General features: G+C 32.4%; 1 protein-coding gene across 5 annotated transcripts; it reads left to right on the top strand.

Annotated features, from left to right (window-relative positions):
* Positions 1-7,777: 7,777 nt before the first annotated feature.
* Positions 7,778-14,269, top strand: LOC100267521 (sucrose-phosphatase 2). 5 transcript variants are annotated; one of them, XM_010659284.3, is made up of 10 exons: positions 7,780-8,085; positions 8,387-8,457; positions 9,634-9,696; positions 10,000-10,299; positions 10,511-10,612; positions 10,777-10,971; positions 11,076-11,366; positions 12,712-12,898; positions 13,889-13,935; positions 14,006-14,269. In XM_010659284.3, the coding sequence occupies exons 3-10, from the start codon at positions 9,658-9,660 to the stop codon at positions 14,099-14,101; spliced, it is 1,257 nt and encodes a 418-aa protein (XP_010657586.1). In that variant the 5' UTR covers positions 7,780-8,085; positions 8,387-8,457; positions 9,634-9,657; the 3' UTR covers positions 14,102-14,269. The 5 variants fall into 5 exon arrangements, with proteins under 5 accessions (XP_019078787.1, XP_010657586.1, XP_019078786.1 ...); XM_002268399.5 differs by having other exon boundaries at positions 7,781-8,085; positions 9,634-9,723; XM_019223243.2 differs by having other exon boundaries at positions 7,781-7,992; positions 9,634-9,723.
* Positions 14,270-20,281: the final 6,012 nt, after the last annotated feature.

Here is a 20,281-nt window from a genome sequence, read left to right on the forward strand (position 1 = left end):
AATGAAGAAGGGTAAAAAAAATAAAAATAATAATAAAAGGTAAAATAATGAAAATAAAGGAAAAAGGGGTGAGTGGCTTTGAATGGGAAATAAGAAAATGAAGAAAAGTAAGAAAGGAAAATAATAATAATAATAAATGCAACAAATTTGTGGGTCTAACTATTCCACCAAACATTTCCTCCAATTTCACATAACTTGACAAATCCTAAAAGTATAGGAGTTTACACCCACAACATCTAAGGAATGGAGAAGTACCAACAAGCTACCAAAAACATATCAACAAGCCCAACAACCTTGACAACTCCCATAAATCTTGGACTTACACCTGTACTCGCAGATTTTGGCATATTTTATGTGAGCTACAATGTGCTACCCACAATTTTCTTGTAAACTATGTTTTCCACCTTTCCTAAATGATCTTTATTTAGCTTCAAGTTAAACTCAATTTTAGTGCTTATAGGATTGTAATCCTTCATTTGAAACCTATCCAAAATATCTCACACATTTTTTTTGAGAAACAATGATTCCATTAGCAGACTACACTATTTTTATGCCAAAGAAGTAATGTATCATACTAATATCAAACATTTCAAATTCAACCATCATAGACTTCTTGAACTCTTCAAACATAACACTATCATTTTCAGTAAATATAAGATCATCTACATATAAGCAGATAATGAGCATTTTTCCTCCATCCCCAACTTTAACAAAAAGTGTTCGCTTATATGGATATTTTTGAAAACCTTCTTTCAAAAAATAAGTCTCAATACAACTATACCAAGCCTGTGGGGCTTGTTTTAGTCCATAAAGAGTTTTCTTCAATCTATTCACTTTATGCTCATTTCCAATCTTAAATAACCAAGAGGTTGATCAACAAATACCTATTCCTCCAAATTTCTATGCATGAACGCGAATTTGACAACTAACTAGAAGATAGGCCATGAATTTTGTGTTGCCAATGTGATCACCAATCTAATTGTATCATGTCTTGTAACTGAAGCAAAAACTTCTTTATAGTTGATCTCATATTCTTGCTTGTATCCTTTAGCCACCAATCGCGCCTTATACTTGTCAACTTCTCCATTCTCCTTTAGTTTTGTTTTGAATACCCACTTCACATCAATGGTTTTATACCCCTTTAGAAAATCAGATAGCTCTCAAGTGTCATTTCTTTCAATGGCTTTAATTTCATCATCCATCGTCTTTCGCCATGTTGATTCTTTGATAGCACTTTCAAAAGTTGTAGGGTGATTAGATCTTTAGCTTGATCAATTCTGATTGCCACATAATATGTCATCCATGCAAACCGCTTTTGAGCACAACCAACACGATATTCATCGTTTGCATTAGTGGCTTCCATTGTTGTTGGTGAAGTTTCAACAATTGTTGGAGCTACATGTGAATTTTTGGATATAAAAGCTATTGGAATTTATTGGTGTAGAGTATGTTGTCTTTGTTCTTCAGCTTCACTATAAAAAAATGACTAGAGTAGGTTGTTGCTCATTCTAATTCCAAGTGCTCTTCTTATAAAAAAAAAATGGCATATACTAGTCACAATCTTCTTTGTCAGTGAATTGAACAATTTATATGCTTTAGATACTTCACTTACACTAAGAAAGACACTTTTCACCCTTATTGTCAAGCTTCATTCTTTTCTCATCTGGGACATGTGCATAAGCAATGCAACTAAAAATTATGAAATGATCTACAGTTGGTTTCTGCCCAATTCAAGCCTTTCTAGTGTCATGTTTTGAACAACAATAATAAGACTTTTGTTCAAGACATGGAGGCTCCAATTCACTACTTCTAGACAAAAAGCTCTTTAACATTCTCCCTCTTGCTAGCAAACTTCTCACCATATTGAGGATGGTTCTATTTTTCCTTTCTAATATGCCATCTTGTTGGGGTGAATAAGCATATGTGAGCTATCTTTGAATGCCATGAGCATCACAAAAAACTTCAAGCTCTTTTGAGCAGTATTCTCCGCCACAATCAGTACAAAGAGTTTTAATTGTTTCTCCTGTTTCATTTTTAAAACATTCCTTAAAGCTTTTTGAATGCACTAAAATCTTTTGATTTCTCCTGCAAAAAATAAACTTAAGTTTTTCAAGCATAATCATCAATGAAGGTAATTAAGTATCTTATACCCTCATTAGAAGATGGTTTTATCAACCTACAAATGTTGGAATGAACCAACTTCAAGACATTTTTTGCTCTCCCAGACTTTCCTTTAAGGAATTGAGAACGATATTGTTTGCCAACAACACATTCTTCACATACTTAGGAAGGAATGACAATTTAAGAAAGACTGGTCACCATATTTTTATGTTGGAGAGTCTTTAATCCACTAAAATTCAAGTGACTATATTAAAAATGATAAAGCCATGATGTGTCTTTTACTTCAACGATCAAGCAAGGTTGAGCATAATCAATATTTAATGGAAACAACTTGCTTAAATTTATTTGAACAACTACAATAGCTCCTCTAGAAAGGTCATATATTTCACAAGCATCCTTTTGAATAGTTATTACATAACCCTTATCTTGCAATTGCTTAGACTTAATAAATTAGTTTTCAAGTCAAGAACGTAAAAAAAAATGTTGGAAATTGTTTCTACAAAACCATTCTTAGTTCTTACATTAATATCACCCTTTCCCATTACATTCACGGTAGAACAATCACTAAAACTTACTATAGAATGAAATTCTTCATTTAAGTAAGAAAAAGAAGACTTACTTCCACACATGTGATTGTTGCATTCTGTATCTGCATACCATACATCTAACTGAGATCCTTCATTGACTTGAACCACCATCAACAAAGTTTCTGTTTCTTTCTTTTTTGTAAAATTTGATTTCTCTTCCTTTTCTTTGTCTTTAAACAACTAAGTAGAACATTTAGAACAATAATGACTGAATTTATGACATCTAAAGCACTCTACTTTGGATTTGTCAAATTGTTGATCCTATCCTTTGCCTTTGTGTTGAAATTGATCATCATCAGCTTTGAAATGCCTACTACCATCTCAATTTCCTCGATCTCCTCTTCCTTTACTTCTACCTCTTCCTTTGAAATTTGAGGAAAAAATAAAGGTAGAAGCTTTTAAAGCTTGCTCCTTTGTAGTTGAACTTTGGTTCATCTTCTGTTCATAAGCCAACAAGAAGTTTTGAAGTTCATCAAGGGAGAGTGCATCTATATATGTCTTTGGATTTTTCAATTGAGCAGACAACATAATCGAACTTCGGTGCCAAGAAACACAATATCTTCTCAACAATAGCAACATCCTCTATCTTCTCACCATGGAATCTCATTTTGTTGGCTATTCCCATGGTCCTTGCATAATAGTTGGTAATATATTCATCATACTTCATTTGTAGAGTCTCGAAATACTTTCTCAAGGCTTAAAGTTATGTGTCCTTCACTTTAGAAAAGCCTTGATATTTTTCTTCATTGAATCCCAAATATCCTTGGAAGTTTCTTTGCTAAGAATAGTTTCCAAGATAGATCGATCAATGGCTTAGAACAAGTAATTCTTTGCCTTCAAATCTTTCAACTTTAGTCCCTCAAACTCTTTTGTTGTGCATCTATAAGTGGCTCTCTAATAGCAGGTGATGTTACATTGAATTCAACAACAAGCTAATACTCCTTAGACCTCAAGAAATTCTCCATTAGCATACTCCAATGGTTATAGTGACCATCAAAACATGGAATGGTTGAAAGAAACACTCACCTTCTTTAAATTGAGACTTGTGGGTTACGTTCTGATACCACTGATCACTCAAATAAAATAGATCTTGAAAGAAAAAACATTTTTTCCTTTATTTATTTAGAACTTTTGAAGCCTTTATATAGGCAGATACATAATAAGAGTAATGCCCTAACGTGCAAGGACTCTTCCTAAAAGATGCACTAATGTGCAAAGACTCTTCCTAAAATATGCACTAACGTGCAAGGATTTTTCCTAAAAGATGCCACTAATGTGCAAAGACTTTTCCTAAAATATGCACTAACATGCAAGGACTCTTTCTAGAAGATGCACTAAAATGCAAGGATTTTCCCTAAAGTCTAGGTAACAAAACCATGTTATGCAGTAACTAATGCAATATCCCATATCAGATGAGAGGAAGTTTCTAGTACTATATAAGTATAGGTCCCACTTAACTAAGTAGACACGTTTTAAAGCCATGAGGGCCCCTTTGGGCCTAGAACAAACAATATCTAACGGTTGAGAACGGGTCGTTACAAATGCTATTAGAGTTGATCATTGACCTCGATGTGGGGGATTTGTTTAACCTCATAGGGGGTGTTTGTTTGTTTGTCCCTATAATCCCGTGGAACACAATGAAAATGTTGTATTTGCATAGGGGATGTTTGTGATATCCCATATCTGATAGGGGAGAAAGTTCCCGACACTATATAATTATGAATCCCTCTTAACTATGTAAACGTATTTTAAGCCATGAGAGCCCTTTTAACCCAAAGTAGATAATATCTACACGATTGGGTGTGAGTCGTTACAAATGGTATCAAAGTTGATCCCTGATCTCAATGTAGGAATTTGTTTAGCCTATAGGGAGTGTTTGTTTGTTTAACCTTGCAATCCCATGGGACACAACGAGAACAATGTGTCTATGTAAGGGGTGTTTGTGATATCTCATATCAAATGGGAGAAAGTTCATAGCTCTATATAAATATAGGCCCCTTTTAATTAAGTAGACGCGTTTTAAGGCCGTGAAAGCCCCCTTAGGCCTAGAACGGACAATATCTACATAGTTGGAAGCAAGTCATTACAACAAAACTCCTAAAGACTAAGTCAAATTGGACTGAAACAACACAAAGTAATTAAACGTGCAGAAATAATAAACAATTATTTTTATTTTTATTTTTAACAATGGCAAGAAACTATTTCCTCACCATGAACTCCATTTTTAAATTGCCCTAACCCCTTTCTCATTCCTAAAATATATTCATCACTTGTATGCTCCACAATTGAAATTCACTTTACCATTGTAGGAGCCTTAATAGACATGTATAGATGGGTATAACTAGAAAAATCCAATACCGATTTCTACCATTGACATATGTCAATGGTAAGTCTTTTTTATCTCATTACTTTTCAGTTGTCATGGCTTAATGGGTTTTTTAGGTGTATTTGTGAATTTTATGGATAATATTATGAAGAGTAGCATTCACAACTCAAATTTTATAGGTATTTTGAAAGTGTAGATTCATGCATCCTACTAACTCTAAGGCTAAGGAATGGAGCAATCCGAGACTCCCAGTAATCAAATGCGTAAATCACCATTTTTAAATTACCATGTCATACGGATTATTGTTTTTTAAATCACCATTTTTCACATCTTCATTTCAACTTTTATATTTATTTACTTATTATATTTATAAATATATATTAGCGCTAGTATCTGCTATGCAGATACTAATTAGTTTACTAACTTATACACATTAAATTTACATTTTTATATAAAGATACATTCATGATAATGCTATTGTATTTATAAGTACCAATCCCCAAAATTAAAATTAATAAACCTAAGATAACCATTAGCATGAATTCAATATTTGCTAAATATAACTTAATTCAATTCTCATCAAAATTTTTCTAATAACTACTAATTTTGTATCAATTATTCTACCAAGCTTGGGTTTGATTTCTTTATGTCCTCCATTCTTCTCCATTTGTTTAGTGTATGCCCATTTGAATAGCTACAACACATTGTAAAGCTATCCACACATGCATAATATAACTAGATTCCAATAGCCTTACAACCGTTCAACACTCACATTTGCAAAAATTGTTTTCGAATTTAATAGACATGACTCTTTTGTTGGTTAACAAGAAGTTAAAAGCATATATTGTGTACACAACATTTTTTTTTAATTAATTATGATATTAACAAATCTATGATTGAATCTCATTGGCAAACACTTTTCAAATGGCAAAGCTTAGGAATTTGAAAGTCGATGTGTCTTAATCATTTTATAATATCAAAGATTTTAGAGAATATTGAAATTAGAAGTAATAGAAAAACAACGGAAATATGGGTTTTTAATGATTGATCGCTTAGCCAGTCCATCACACCATCCTGCTTGTATCCTCCATATTCCCACTTTGGTTAGGGTTGTAATTTGGGTGGGTTAGTTGGGTTAATGACTAATGTGATCCCATATCGAATTAAGAAATAATCAATCTGAACTCAACTCAACTCAACTCAAATTCTAACCTAAAGTACTCAATCCAAGTCCAACTCAACCTCATTTTTTTAAGTTTAGGTTGAGTTTGAGTTGTTCAAGTTGGACTTGGTTTAATAAAGTTAAATTGGGTTGATCGGGTTAAACTCAAGTTTATCAAGTTGAATTCAAATCGGTTGGGTTCTATAATGCAAAATCCATCTATAATATTTTTTAAAAAAAGAACTTATTATATTTATATAAAAATTTAAATAGTAAATGTGACAAATTTCAAGATGGCAACAAAAGAATAAACATAAGTTTTTATATTTTTATAAAAGAAATGAAAAAAATATAATATAATATAATATAATTTGATATTTTTTTCTTAAAAATAGAAGAAGAAAAAAGAATATTATTATATAAGATAATATAAATTATAAATATTATAAAAATATTAAATTGATTTTAACCCAAGCACAACCCAAATTGAGTTTGAGTTGAAAAAACCTAACTCAAACTTAACTTAAGTATTGAAAATGATTATCTAAGTTCATCCAAACATCGGTTTGAGTTTGGGTTGGGTCAGATCAGCCCACCCAAGTTGCACCTCTAACTTTGGTAGCTTCAATAAGAGGGATTAGTTTATATAGTTTGATATGCTTATATGATAAAAGACAACCTTTTTATGTACCCTTTTGAGCTTTCTATCTCTCTAAGAAAACATTAACCCTTATCCCCTTCTCAACTCTCACAAAATTTCAAAGAAAAAAAAATTAAAAATGGATCATATATTCTTTTAACCTAAAGTCAGTGTCCATTTTTAAATAACTTGGGGAGATTCTTGAGTTTTTTTGGATGGGTACAATAATTTTTAAATTTTTTTTAAAATAATAATTGGTTAAAAGGATGAACTTCATATTTATGAATTTATCTGCTTCCATATTTTTATTTGAAAAGTAACTCATTTTTTTACATAAATGTACTTAACTATTTCAAGTATTTATAATATGCTTTAAAAGAAAATGTTATTTGTACAAGAAAAAACAATAAAAACATTTTTATTCAGATCAAAAAAGGATGAAGGATTAGATTTCCAAAATTGGTTTTCCAATAACCCTTTTTAAAAAACCATATTTTCAAAAAATAAGCATGGTAAAATCTTTCAATATATAAATCCAATTTATCTTTTTAAAAGACAAAATGAACATAATAAGTGTAAAAACATTATAAGTGATGAAAATTATTGTATTTTTGTAAACCATTTAAAAGAAAAAAATTTAAGAATAAATCCGTTAAAAGGAATAAAATAATGTTCACATTTATGAATTTAATATCTTACATGTTTTTTCTTAAAGCGTAACTCATTTTTAATATAAATACTCGACTATTTCAAATATTTATATATGAATTTTAAAAGAAAATATTAATTTTATAAGAAAAAAATGAAGGCGTTTTGGTCAAAATGTGACAAAAAAAAGATTGAAGATTAGATTTCTAAAATTGGTTTTCAATGCCCTTTTGATCTAATAGCCCAATTTTTAATTATTTTTATAAAATATGGTCTAGGCAGTCTCCATGGCCTGATGTGGATATTACATATTATATTCAATCACCCATATTCCTGTCATCTTCCCGCTTAATAAACGATTTTAAGAATTGACCCCTTGAAGTTCACAAAAGAAAACGCCGAGGAACGGAATTCGATTCTTCCCCTTTTTCAACTCGTTCTATTGAAAGCATCCACCAATTATCTCTATATGCCCCAACCCTAATTTCCCAATCCAATATTGACTAAGGTAATTATTTTCTCCAGTTTTTTCAAGTCACTTTGTGATGGAATTCAAATGTTTCTCGTGAAACCGCAGCTGATTCTGCAACCCAAGCACCTGGTAGATTGTTCATCATTGCCTTTATTCTCAATCTTTTTTTCTTTTTTTTTCCTTTTTTGATCTTGTTTATAATGTCCGTTTCGTTCCCGAGAAAGTACCGGAAAAGAAATGGAAAATTTGAAATTAATACAAACAACTGAGCTTAACAGAACTGAGAAACCCATATGCCAAACTGATCTTGGAACAACTATTTTGCTCAGTGAAGTTGAGTTTGTCATTTTAATTTTTTCAGAAATAGAAGTCAACTGAATGAAAATTCATCTTCTTTCATTTTTTTTTTCCTCCTTGGTCTTATTGGCAGCCGTGCAAATCAGCGGTGAAGTTTGGCTAGCTTCCTTTGCCTCGATTCAGGCTTTTTATGTGTCGATCTCTGTAAGTGTGTCTATATATATTTTGTGGATTATGTTGGGACGTCATTTGTTTGTTTGGCCCTGGTCAGCCGTACCACCGGGACTAGCCGGAATGGGCCGGACCAGAGTGGCCTCCCCAGGATTCGAACCCAAGTCCAAGACTTAAGGACGTTGAGGTTGCCCTCCTGGTACCATCTGCGCAGGAGGGCAACCTCAACGTCCTTAAGTCTTGGACTTGGGTTCGAATCCTGGGGAGGCCACTCTGGTCCGGCCCATTCCGGCTAGTCCCGGTGGTACGGCTGACCAGGGCCAAACAAACAAATGACGTCCCAACAGATTATGCTCCATGGTAGTATAATTACAATCTTAATTTGGGATTTGCTTTTAAGCTTAGGAAATCATGTAATGGCTTTAATTTCTTGGGTTCCCACTCGTCTTAGAAATCGTATTTTGCACTCAAAAAATGATTTGTGTTTCGAACTGCCCCTCCCTTTTTATTCTGCTTGAAAGTAAGTGGCCACTCATACAAGTTAACGCAAATCAGTGATACGGATCACCTTGTCTGTTTGGAGAAGCAATCCCTAGAGTCACGAAGTGATCAGGGTTAACCTGGTATACATTGCGAGCCATTACCAAACGGCTTAAGTTTTTTTGGTTGAATTGGGAGCTTAACATGGTATCTAGAGTTTTAGCTTGACACTTTTGCACCTTACTCTGGCAGTTAATTTAAAGAAAAAGAACAGTTTTCTCTTTGGTAAAGATTAAAGGATCAGGTTTCATCATTTAATATATCCAACTTACTATCTTACGTGTATTCAAAATCATCGCAATTTGATTATTTTATTGATTTGTTAGCTAGTGTAAATGTAGATGAAAGAAATATTTACATTGCGTGATCAATATGATTCTTTACCATAAGGTGCAATGGTTAAGGAATTGGACAATTGATCCTTGGGTGGAGCCAAATCCTTATTTGCAGAGAAAGATTGTCTCTTTTGTTGTCATTGAGAAAGAAAGAATTAGGTGATCAATACCCACTAAAATGTAATCTGAATTCTGCCCATTACCATCACCCTCCCACATATCATTGAGAGATGATTTGGTGTTCAACTTCCAATGTTTTCTTTTCTCTTTAAGCATACTTATTTCAGTATATATAGCATATCTTTATGCTCACCATTTTTCTTGATTTTTGTAGTTATCAAAATTATTAATTGGTTGCATGATCATGGCTGGTGTCAACAGTTGTCCACGTCTCATGGTAGTCTCAGATCTCGATCTTACAATGGTAGGTTTTATAATGTAATAAATATTAGGCTGGCCACCTGTTATATCACTTAAGTTGGTGGCTAAGATAAAATTATCATATTAGCATGCTAACCCATATCTGTATTACATACGGTGACATGGTGGCACTGATGTAGTGAAGAAGTGTCTTCTGTGAGATGAAGTGGTAAAAGATGGTCATTCTAGTATGATCCTTTTGATTGTTTGCATTCCACTAATGATTTCCTTTTATTTTTTGATAAGAATGCTGCAGTTTGACAAAATGTTCTACTTGCAGGTTGATCATTATGATTCTGAAAACCACTCGTTGCTTAGATTTAATGCCTTATGGGAAGCCAATTATCGCCATAATTCTCTTCTGGTTTTCTCAACTGGAAGGTCACCTGCAATCTACAAACAGTTGAGGAAAGAGAAACCCTTGCTAAGCCCAGATATAACAGTTATGTCTGTGGGAACTGAGATAGCATATGGTGAATCAATGGTGCCAGACAATGATTGGGTTGAATTTCTAAATCAGAATTGGGATAGGAACATGGTCATAGAGGAGACAAGGAAGTTTCCAGAGCTGATTCCTCAGGTGCAGTTTCTTAAATATTAGAACTTGTTTTCTTGATGATTAACTTTGAGTCAACTAAGGTTAATTAGACATTGGGCTTGGATTTATTTTTTTATTTTTTAAATTTTCTGTTACCAAGTTATCTGAAGGGATTTGAGAATGTCACATCAATTAAGAAAATGGTTTGTGTTTTTGCACTCTTCTTATGGTAGAAACATATGAGGTAGTGCAGTCAGAAACAGAGCAGCGGCCGCACAAAGTTAGCTTTTATATTGAGAAAGATAAGGCTGGTGAAGTGATAAAGGCTTTGTCAGAAAGTTTGGAAAAGAATGGGGTAAGATTTTTCTCTTTTGGGCTTAATTTATGTTGCATGAGAATTTGTGAGCTTTTTTTCATTGTTGCCTAGATTTTGGATAAAGGTAGAGTTTTATGATTTAATTTTGAAGCTTCTTTTTTCTTCCACTGTTAACTTTCAACTTTCGCTTGGTTATTGTCCAGTTGGATTTTAAAATAATTTATAGTGGAGGAATAGCTTTGGATGTATTACCCCATGGTGCTGGCAAAGGACAAGCTCTTGCATATTTGCTAAAAAGGTTAAAGACTGAGGGAAAGGTCCCTGATAACACTCTTGCTTGTGGGGATTCTGGAAATGATGCTGAACTTTTCAGTGTTCCAGAAGTTTATGGTGTCATGGTTTGTAGTTCACCCAGTTCTTTATTGTATTTTAGTTTTATATGCATGATAAGAATTTGTGATGTTGTTATTCTCTTTTCCCTTTAACATTGTTTAATGTGTAGGTTAGCAATGCCCAGGAAGAGTTGTTGCAGTGGTACGCTGAAAATGCTAAAAATAATCCTAACATAATCCATGCAACTGAAAGGTGTGCAGCAGGAATTATACAAGCCATTGGTCATTTTAGCCTAGGTCCAAATACATCTCCAAGAGATGTTCCCCACTTCTCAGAGTGTAAGCCAGATAATGTCAATCCTGGTCATGAAATAGTGAAATTTTACCTGTTCTATGAGCGATGGAGATGTGCAGAAGTTGAGGATACAGATCCATGTATGGAAAATCTGAAAGTGGATTATGTATGTTTCCGTTATCCCTTCTCTCAGCAGCTTATCGTTTTTGTGAACATATAACATGTGACTTTTATTTGGTACTGATCAATGTCTAATACTCTTCCAAAGGAGAGATTTTAATGCCCTGCATACATAAGATTCTGACATCCAGGACTTCTGTGCAACATTGCTGGATTTTGTATGCTCAAAAGTTTACATGAGATCTACTTGATTTTGAGTATAATTCTTCTAATAGAGAGTTCAAGGTGGAAAACAAAACAAGACTAAGGTGGTGTTTTTTTTTTAACTTAATGCTGAATGCAATTTGCTTTCAGACTTTGAATGGTTTGTTTTTAACTTTTTTTTTTTTTGTTTACTTATTACTTATTTTTTAAACTTTTTGACTGAATAAAAAAATCAAAATATTTAGTTTTTTGTTGAATGCCAAAAATTACTTTTTGAAACAACTAAAACACAATACCGACATGACCCTCACCCTATTAATACTTAGTACTTAACAGAAATAAAAAAAAAAAAAAAGAACTTAATACTTAATACTATTAAGTTGTATTTATAATTAAGTTAAATTAAATTCTATTTAGATTTAAGTGAAAAAACAAACACCACCTAAATGTTTCTCCTTTTGTGTTTGGTATTTAGGAGGATTATTAAAATTTGATACCCAAATTGTCTAACTTTATGAAGTTCCTATTTTCTACCATGTTATTTGATTATATAGTTTGGGTCTTGAATCCAATTATTGGACTTATAAAGATGGATGCTTATGATTTTGACTGGGTGTGTTTTTGTGACTTTGTCAGATTTTGGTTCTCATCCCTTTCTTAATGCAGCTTATGTCTGATGGGCTTAGTAGATGAGTTAGATTGTGAATTTGTCATATTATTTGCCATATTGTATGATTAACCAAAGTTGAATTGTAAAGCTGGGTACTACTAATATATCATTAGGTTAAAATTTTAAATTGTCTTGAAATAATCAAGTAGAAACCGGTTATGAGTTACTAATTGAATCAAACTTTCTCACATCTGTATATGTACTTTTATGTGCATTCTTCATTTTTTGTAAGAGCCACTTTTTTTCAGTAATTAGTGTTGGATTCCTTAGTTCCCAAAACAAATGGTTGCAATTTACTCAGGACACACATTGGCTTCCAAATGCTTTGTGTATGTCCATTCTTCATTGGCCTTGGGTTTGACAACTATTCTCATTGGAGAGAGACCACATGCGCATTTGCATATGTATTATTAGGGCTTGGCTACAGGAGTCCTGTTCACTTCTGTGTCATTTCAAACTGTTAATCTTGTACATCGCGACTAATCATCAAACTTTACTGCTATTATTTTATTTTCAGCATCCAGCTGGTGTTTTTGTCCATCCATCTGGTGTTGAACGATCTCTTCATGACTGTATAAATGCAATGAGAAGCTGCTATGGTGACAAACAAGGAAGAAAATTTCAGGTGTGGGTGGATCGGGTTTCACCAGTGCAGATGAGTTCAGACACATGGATAGTGAAATTTGATAAGTGGGAATTATCTGGTAAGGCCTACACAACAAGATAATCTTTGACTTTGCTTGTTGCCTTACTTCTTCCTATCTTGCCTTTTCCTCCTTTCCCTTTTTCTGATTTTTCATTGCACCACATGTTGTAAATTTATTTGATGCCTTGGTATATTCTTTTGCTTTCAATAAATTATGTATTTTATATACCTGAATATCACTTATGTTTTGAGCCCATGCTTTTTCTACTGTAGTTAATAGGCAGAGAGAGTGAAAGGTTCTCTATTCCTGAGATTTTCTGAAAATTTAATTTATTAGGGAATATGTGGAACATACACCGTGAAACTTATTTCCTTTTTCCTTTCTTTTACACTGTCTAGAATAAACCTAATACAGTTGTGTACCCATCAAAGAGAAAGCAGTACTTCAATTTTGAAAGAAAAACTCATAATTGCATTTTAAAATTCTCATTTGAATTTGTCCGCCTTTATGGAGAAGAAAAAAGCAACATTGTAAACGAGGTGGATAATTTATTGCATATACAAGTGTTTTTCAAAATTATAATTTCTTACCCGATTGCCATTTTTTTTTTATTTGCTACATTTTCTGCTTTAGTTCCAAAAAATTGCATTGGGAAACTTAATACTCACGATTCATTATTCATCAGTATAATGATTTGAAGAAGGATTAGATTGCTAAAGGGAACTTAAAACAGCTGGTTGAGTTTATTTCATCCATATCTGTTGAGCAAATTTCCAATAATTGGGCATGCTGGCACCAAAATCATCATGATACAGTTGTCATCCAACTCTTTCAATGTTCTCATTTTCCTTTTCTTTCATTGAAACAAATGCTGCTGCTCTTTCTTACATTCTAATAATGAAAAAGGTTTGTGTGATGTAATTTCTGCATAAATAATGGGAAATTCTCAATACCATTTTTCTAGTTACTAGGAAAGGATAGGTTTTACTTCCTCTCTTGTTCTCTTGTGGTTTTCTGCTGCTCCTAACAACTGTAGAGCTCTTGCAGGAGATGAGCGGCACTGTTGCATAACCACAGTTGTATTGAGTTCCAAGGTAGACTGTAAGTCAATAGCATCCCATTAGCTCTTGAACATTTCTGAAATAATGGATTCCTGGATTTCAGGGGGCTGATGCTTCAGATGGTTTCACTTGGCGGCATATGCATCAGACATGGTTGGAAGGATGGGGAGGGAAAGACCATTCAAACTGGCTCTTCTAGATTGCACACACACAAAGATCTGAGTAACTCACTGTATCTTCTGTTAGAATAAATGAAAATCTTACAGTAGTTAATACATATATTTTTTTTTATAATCCATGTATCACATCATCAACTTCTTGAAGATGGCTGATGAAATAATTAAACACAAGTCAAAATTTGCAGTCAGATCCCTTGTTATATTTTCTTCCTTCAAATGTCTCATTCTGGTTTGTTTCCCTACTGAAATAGAGAGCCATGCCATCAGATTGATTTCTCGTCTGCATTGTGCCTACTTTGGTGTGGAATTGTAGGAGCTGGTTCCATGTGACATTCCACACCTCACCCGATGCGTCCCAGTGCTTTTGATTACTAAGCCTGTAATTCTTTTTAATCTTAGAAGGGGGACAGTGTGTTTTCACGATATGTCAATTGACAATTGGACGGTCTGATTGACTGGTAGAGTATTTTTTAATATTCCGATATAGCTATATTTTGTTCCCGTTTTCGATGTGGGATTCGTCTTCACAATGATATTTAGAAATCATAAATCCAAGGGCAATTTAGGCTTCTAGGATTTGAAACAAGGTTAAAACACTTAGAAGTTAATGTTTTTAACAATTTACCAATCACTCTTTTGGTTAATAAAATACATATAACATTTATATTATATAATAAATAATAAATTAAATAAGATAAAATTATTGTAGTTAACTTTAATTATAATAGTTAACAATAGTTATAGTAGTTAAATACAAGACAAATGTAAATTTATAAATAAAATTATTAATATTTTTAAATAAAAATACTTATATATATAAACATTTTTTTTATATTCTTTAATATATCCGAACTAAATGCATAATATCCTTCAATATATATTATTTTTTTTGTTAAAATAACTTCAATATATGTATTGTTATTTTTGTTATTATTTTTTGAGTTTTTCCAACATTTTTGAATTATTTTTCTCAATTTTCACCCACCGATGCTTTAAATATCCATCAATAATTTTTAATATATCTCGATATTTTTGTAAAATCAAGTTACTGGTATATCCGTTAAAACCAATAATTTCATCCTTACTTTTAAGTAATCTATTTATAATTATTATATTTTACTTGAGAATATATAAAATTTAATTGCTTTTAATTGATCCTTGGAGAGCCAACCTGTGTTGCAAGCAAGTATGAAAATTTCGATTTTTTTCGCCGAAATTTCGTGGGGCGAAGTGTTGACCAAATATCTGTAAATTTCGCCAAAAATCAGAGAAATTTCGTTAAAAAGAGAAATATCGGCGATTTTTTGAAACAACCGCCTCTAGTTGGAAAATTTCGGAGAAATTTCCTTTTGTTTCGATTTATTTAGCTGATTTTTCGTCGATTTTTTTAAAAAATTGGCGTTTTGCACTTGTTGCCCAACTTCCCCGCAATGATCTGAATTAGTACATTTTTTCCAATTAATTAGTACATTTTAATTAATTATTACATTTTTTAAATCTTGAATGAATTAATAGATTTTTATAGAATTAATTTAGTTTAGTTAATTTATTAACTTAATTAACAATATTAATAGCTTCCCAATTTTTTCAATTTTTTTTTATATTTTCATTTGTAATTAATTAGTACATTTGAATTAATTAGTACATTTTTAAAATCTTGAATGAATTAGTAGATTTTCATAGAATTAATTTAGTTTAGTTAATTTATTAACTTAATTAACAATATTAGTAGCTTCCCAATTTTTTCAATTTTTTTTTATATTTTCAATTGTAATTAATTAGTACATTTTTTAAATCTTGAATGAATTAGTAGATTTTCATAAAACTAAAGGGCCATTGCAATATAATATGTACAAATTATTGATATTTAATGAAATCAAGCCTTTCATGAAACTTCATAATGAGTGTACAATTGCAAAATTTACATTTCTTATTGACCAACATGATATAATTACATTTAATATCGCAAATTATATCATACATATATCAAATTCTTCAACAAAACAACTTTAAATTGTCTATTATATTTCTAATTACATTGCTATGAGGTTTTTCTTACATTTCCATGAGTTTTAATCAAATTTTGGCATACCGAAATTTTTTTCCAAAATATTCACCGATATTTCTCCGATATATCCGTAAAATCAAGGTACCGATATATCCGTGATTATCAATATTTTCATCCTTGGTTGCAGGAAGTTAATATGGACGAGCAAGACCACCTTCGGCTTGGAGAAGAAGGTGTTAGCTTCATCAAGTGGTTCAACACCCTAATCCTTGATATGCAACATTAATTGTGGAAATAAGGATTCTCATATATGTTTGTAGAAGTTCACAAATTTGCAAAAGCAATGCTTTGCACCCATGATGCAACCATGATTCCTTTGTGGCTTTTATAATTTAAAAAGTAAAAATAAAAAGGATGACTTTAATGGAAATGGAGATGAAGTCTAGTATAAGCTAATGGGAATTAATATAAAGACTAGGGATGAAGAAGATTAGGATGAGGATTAATATATTTGGAAGAAGCCCATTGAAAAAGTATTTTGTTTGAAAGAAAATGAATAATTCCCATCCTCTTAATGTTGGTGCTTGGGAAGAAAAAGAGCATATACTAGAAAAATAATGAATAGGGATGTCAAGATGAAGTGATGGAAGAAGAAATATTTGGATAGAGAATTCAAAATGGTCATAAAATTGGAAAATTAACCCTATTTGGTGTCGCGTTTGATTCTATACATTTTTGTCTTTTCTTTATCTCTCTCAAAACATCGCTTATTTCTCATTTTTGCCACTGCCTCTCTCTCTCTCTCTCTAACCAACATTTTTATTGCGAACCCTTACCATAACTTTTTTTTCCTAGCTTGGTCTTTGTTTCACCATCATGACTTCACTACGAGTTAAGAAAAGCATATGGCAAATTTAAATTAAATAAGCAATGTAACCTAACTATCAAAACTTATGGTAGTTTTGATGTCCTTGGCATCTTTTAGTCGTGTGAGAAACACTGAAAATTTTGCATTACCATTCTAATATTGTTTGTTGGTATTAATAATTATTAGTGTTTTTCTTATTTAGTGGTTGTTGAAGTGGGAATAATACTTTTTTTATGAAAGGGGTTGAGTGTAGGATGGAAACATGTACCACTTCTAAGAGCATCAAGGTAAAGATATTAAGGATAGTAAGATTACAATTTATGAAGAATTATTGAAGGTTGTCTATCACATTCTAAAACTAGATTCAACAAAAGTATCATCTTTTGATGAAATACATATTCAATGTCAATATACCAACAACTTCGATACAACTAAGAGATGATGAGGATGTGAAACCTTTTATTCGTTTAAAATGCATCGGGAGCAAGCTACCAATTCCATTATTTGTCAAAATAAAGCAAAGAAGTAAGAACCATAAGCATGAATCAATCATCAACACTAATTTTAATTGTGATACACTATCTCAGAATGAGAAAGAAATCAATGGATATTCAAAATTCATTCATAGTAGCTCTAGTTGATGATGATGATGATGATGAAAATACACCAAGGTTAAGTTACGAGCCACTTAAGCATTTTAATAGTCATGACTAAAATACAAACAAGGATGATAAAAATGATGGGATAAATGTTAACCTTGTTGAGGATGACTACCTAAATTAGTTTAATGGAAGAGTTAAACATGGAAGATGCAACTACTATAAAACAAAGCATAAGACAATCAGCTATAGTTGGTGTTGATAGCACTACCATATGGAAGAGTACCAAATGTATTCCAATAAAAAATAATTGTAAAAGAAGTTTTTCAAGATTGCTTTGAAAAGAAACTTTGAGTTCAAAATATTGAAATCTTCAACCAAGTATGCATATGTTGGATGTGTGATTAGGCAAATTCATGTAATCAAGTTGGAAAATTTTGATCTATTTCAAGTAAAAAAATATCATTCAAGTCACACTTGCAGTTTGGATATAATATCTTGTGATCATTACCATGCTAGTAGTTGAATGATTGATAAAAATCTAAGAGAAATGTGTCTAGGGTTAGTCGTCAATACCAACCAAAAAAAGTTGAAATTGATATTTGAAAAAATTATGTGTTTAAGATCAACTATGATAAGGCATGGGAAGAAAGAGAATTTGCTCTAGGTTCTATTAAGGGATAACCAAGAAGTCTTGTGGTGCTTTACCATTTTATTGTTGTATCTGTGAAACCAAGGTTTGGTTAATCTTGATTTTGATGATAACAAAACAAGGTTTAGAACTAATGATCATATTTTAAGTGTGATTAGGCAAGACGACTTCCAAAGTGGCAATCCAAAGACAAATCAAGCCAAGGAGAAATCATGAAGAAGAAGACTACCTCAAAGAGAAGAGTTTTTCAAGACCAAAGCTTCTTAAGATCTCTTTGTAAGGTTGTTGGTGTACTAGGACTTTCATGCATTTCATTCTTTATTTATGCACCAAAATCATCTAAGAGTAATATTGTTTTAAATATCTTAAGAATCAGATGATTTCATGCTTTCAACTAAAACCTTGTGTTAAATTATTTTCAAACTTATGTTGAAAGGTTTTAAGTTAAAAAAGGTTGAGTGTTGAGCCAAAAAAAATGGCTCAACCGATTCAACCAGTCGACCGGTTGTGTTTGTCCGGTCGAGGACCGATTAAGGGAGGCTAAAAGGTTTTTCTCTCTCCCAGTGGCTTTCTCTTCCCGGTCAAGGTTGAACCTCAACCGGTTGAGGTTCGGTTGAGGTCCGATTAAGGCCCAACGGTCACTTTTCCTAACGACTAGTCAACCGATCGACCCCTAGCTCGACTAGTCGAACCCCCAATGGCTAGTTTGACTTTTTTCTTCTATAAAAAGGCTCCAATCTTCATTGTTTCATAAGCTTAACCTTCCCAAATCATTCTTGATTATATTTGAGCCTTGGAAAAGTGTTTTTGAGTGCACCATTGTTTCATAACTTGCATTTTTTTAGTGCACCATTCAATCCTAGTTTTTCTTATATCTTTGAGCCTAAAGTTCTATTACTAAGATTTTGAGAGATCATTATTTGTATATCTTTGTAATGAATTTTCTCAAGTGTGGGGTATCACTTGAGGGGTTGTTCAAGAGTGGGATATCTCTTGAGAAGTGTAAAGGGTGCTTGGAGCCAAAAGTCCAAAAGGGTGAATTGGAACCATAATCCAATTGTAAAGATATTGGAAGCTTGGTTAAAGCTTCAAGATAGTGGAACCCTCACTCGGTTAGGAGGTTGAGGAGAGTGGATGTAGGCAAGGAAGTGTCGAACCACTATAAACTCTCGTGTTTGCACTCTCTCTTCCCTAATTCTTTTAAATTATATGCAATTGTGTTTATTTTGTTTATTATATATTTACATATAATTGTCTCTTATTTTTGCATAGTTTAAATTTGTGAAAAAGAGACCATCACCCTATTTACCCTCCCCCCCACCCCCTCCCCCTTCTAGGGTGATTACCATAGTTTGGATTAGCCTCAAATTCCTAACAACACCTTTATGCACACATATGAATAAGGAACCTAAATATCTATTAAAAAATGTTCCACCAAGGAATATGAGTTCAAGTGATGACCACTATGATCTATAGAAAAATATTGGCTCCTTTAGAATCTAATTCTAAAGTTAACTTAACATTCCATTACCAAGTGAACTGCACTCCAATATCCTATGATATTAAAACTATTGGGATTGAGTCTTTAAAAGCAAACCATGATATAACGAAGTTAGAATTGACTATCCCCTTGCTATCCCTTATATGCATTGAGATTAATTTGAGCATTCAACTTATATCTTTTACATTGTACATGATTTGGGTGCATTAATAGTTGTACAGAGGATATAAGTCATGAATTCTTTGTAAGTAAATAAGTTATCCACAGTCAATTCATGAATTTAGGCAATCTAGTAAGGGTTGTAGTGCATCACCCCCTAATTGAAGGGATGACTTATCTTGGCTGTCAAGATGAGTTTCCCATAGTGAGTACATTAGTGCATGTGATGCACATTGGATAAGACTCACTATAGATCATGATGCAAAACTATCAATTGTTGTCATTCACTAAACTACTATACTGTATGGACTCTTAACCTTGAGAGTATATTAAGCCTGTACCAAAATCAATAGGAGGCTTTGATTTATTGGTGAGATCTTGAAGTGATCATACATCCTTATATATTGGATCCC

The sequence above is a fragment of the Vitis vinifera genome, chromosome 12, assembly GCF_030704535.1.
Source record: "Vitis vinifera cultivar Pinot Noir 40024 chromosome 12, ASM3070453v1".
Lineage (NCBI taxonomy): Eukaryota > Viridiplantae > Streptophyta > Magnoliopsida > Vitales > Vitaceae > Vitis > Vitis vinifera.

What these genes read in the sequence shown, in the direction of transcription:
- LOC100267521 (XM_019223241.2), top strand. Translation starts at nt 8,041, where the DNA reads ATGTTTCTCGTGAAACCGCAGCTGATTCTGCAACCCAAGCACCTG. An exon ending in AAAGTTTGGAAAAGAATGGG is followed by an intron (nt 10,613 to 10,776) that starts GTAAGATTTTTC and finishes GTTATTGTCCAG; the next exon opens with TTGGATTTTAAAATAATTTA. An exon ending in CAGTTGTATTGAGTTCCAAG is followed by an intron (nt 13,936 to 14,005) that starts GTAGACTGTAAG and finishes CCTGGATTTCAG; the next exon opens with GGGGCTGATGCTTCAGATGG.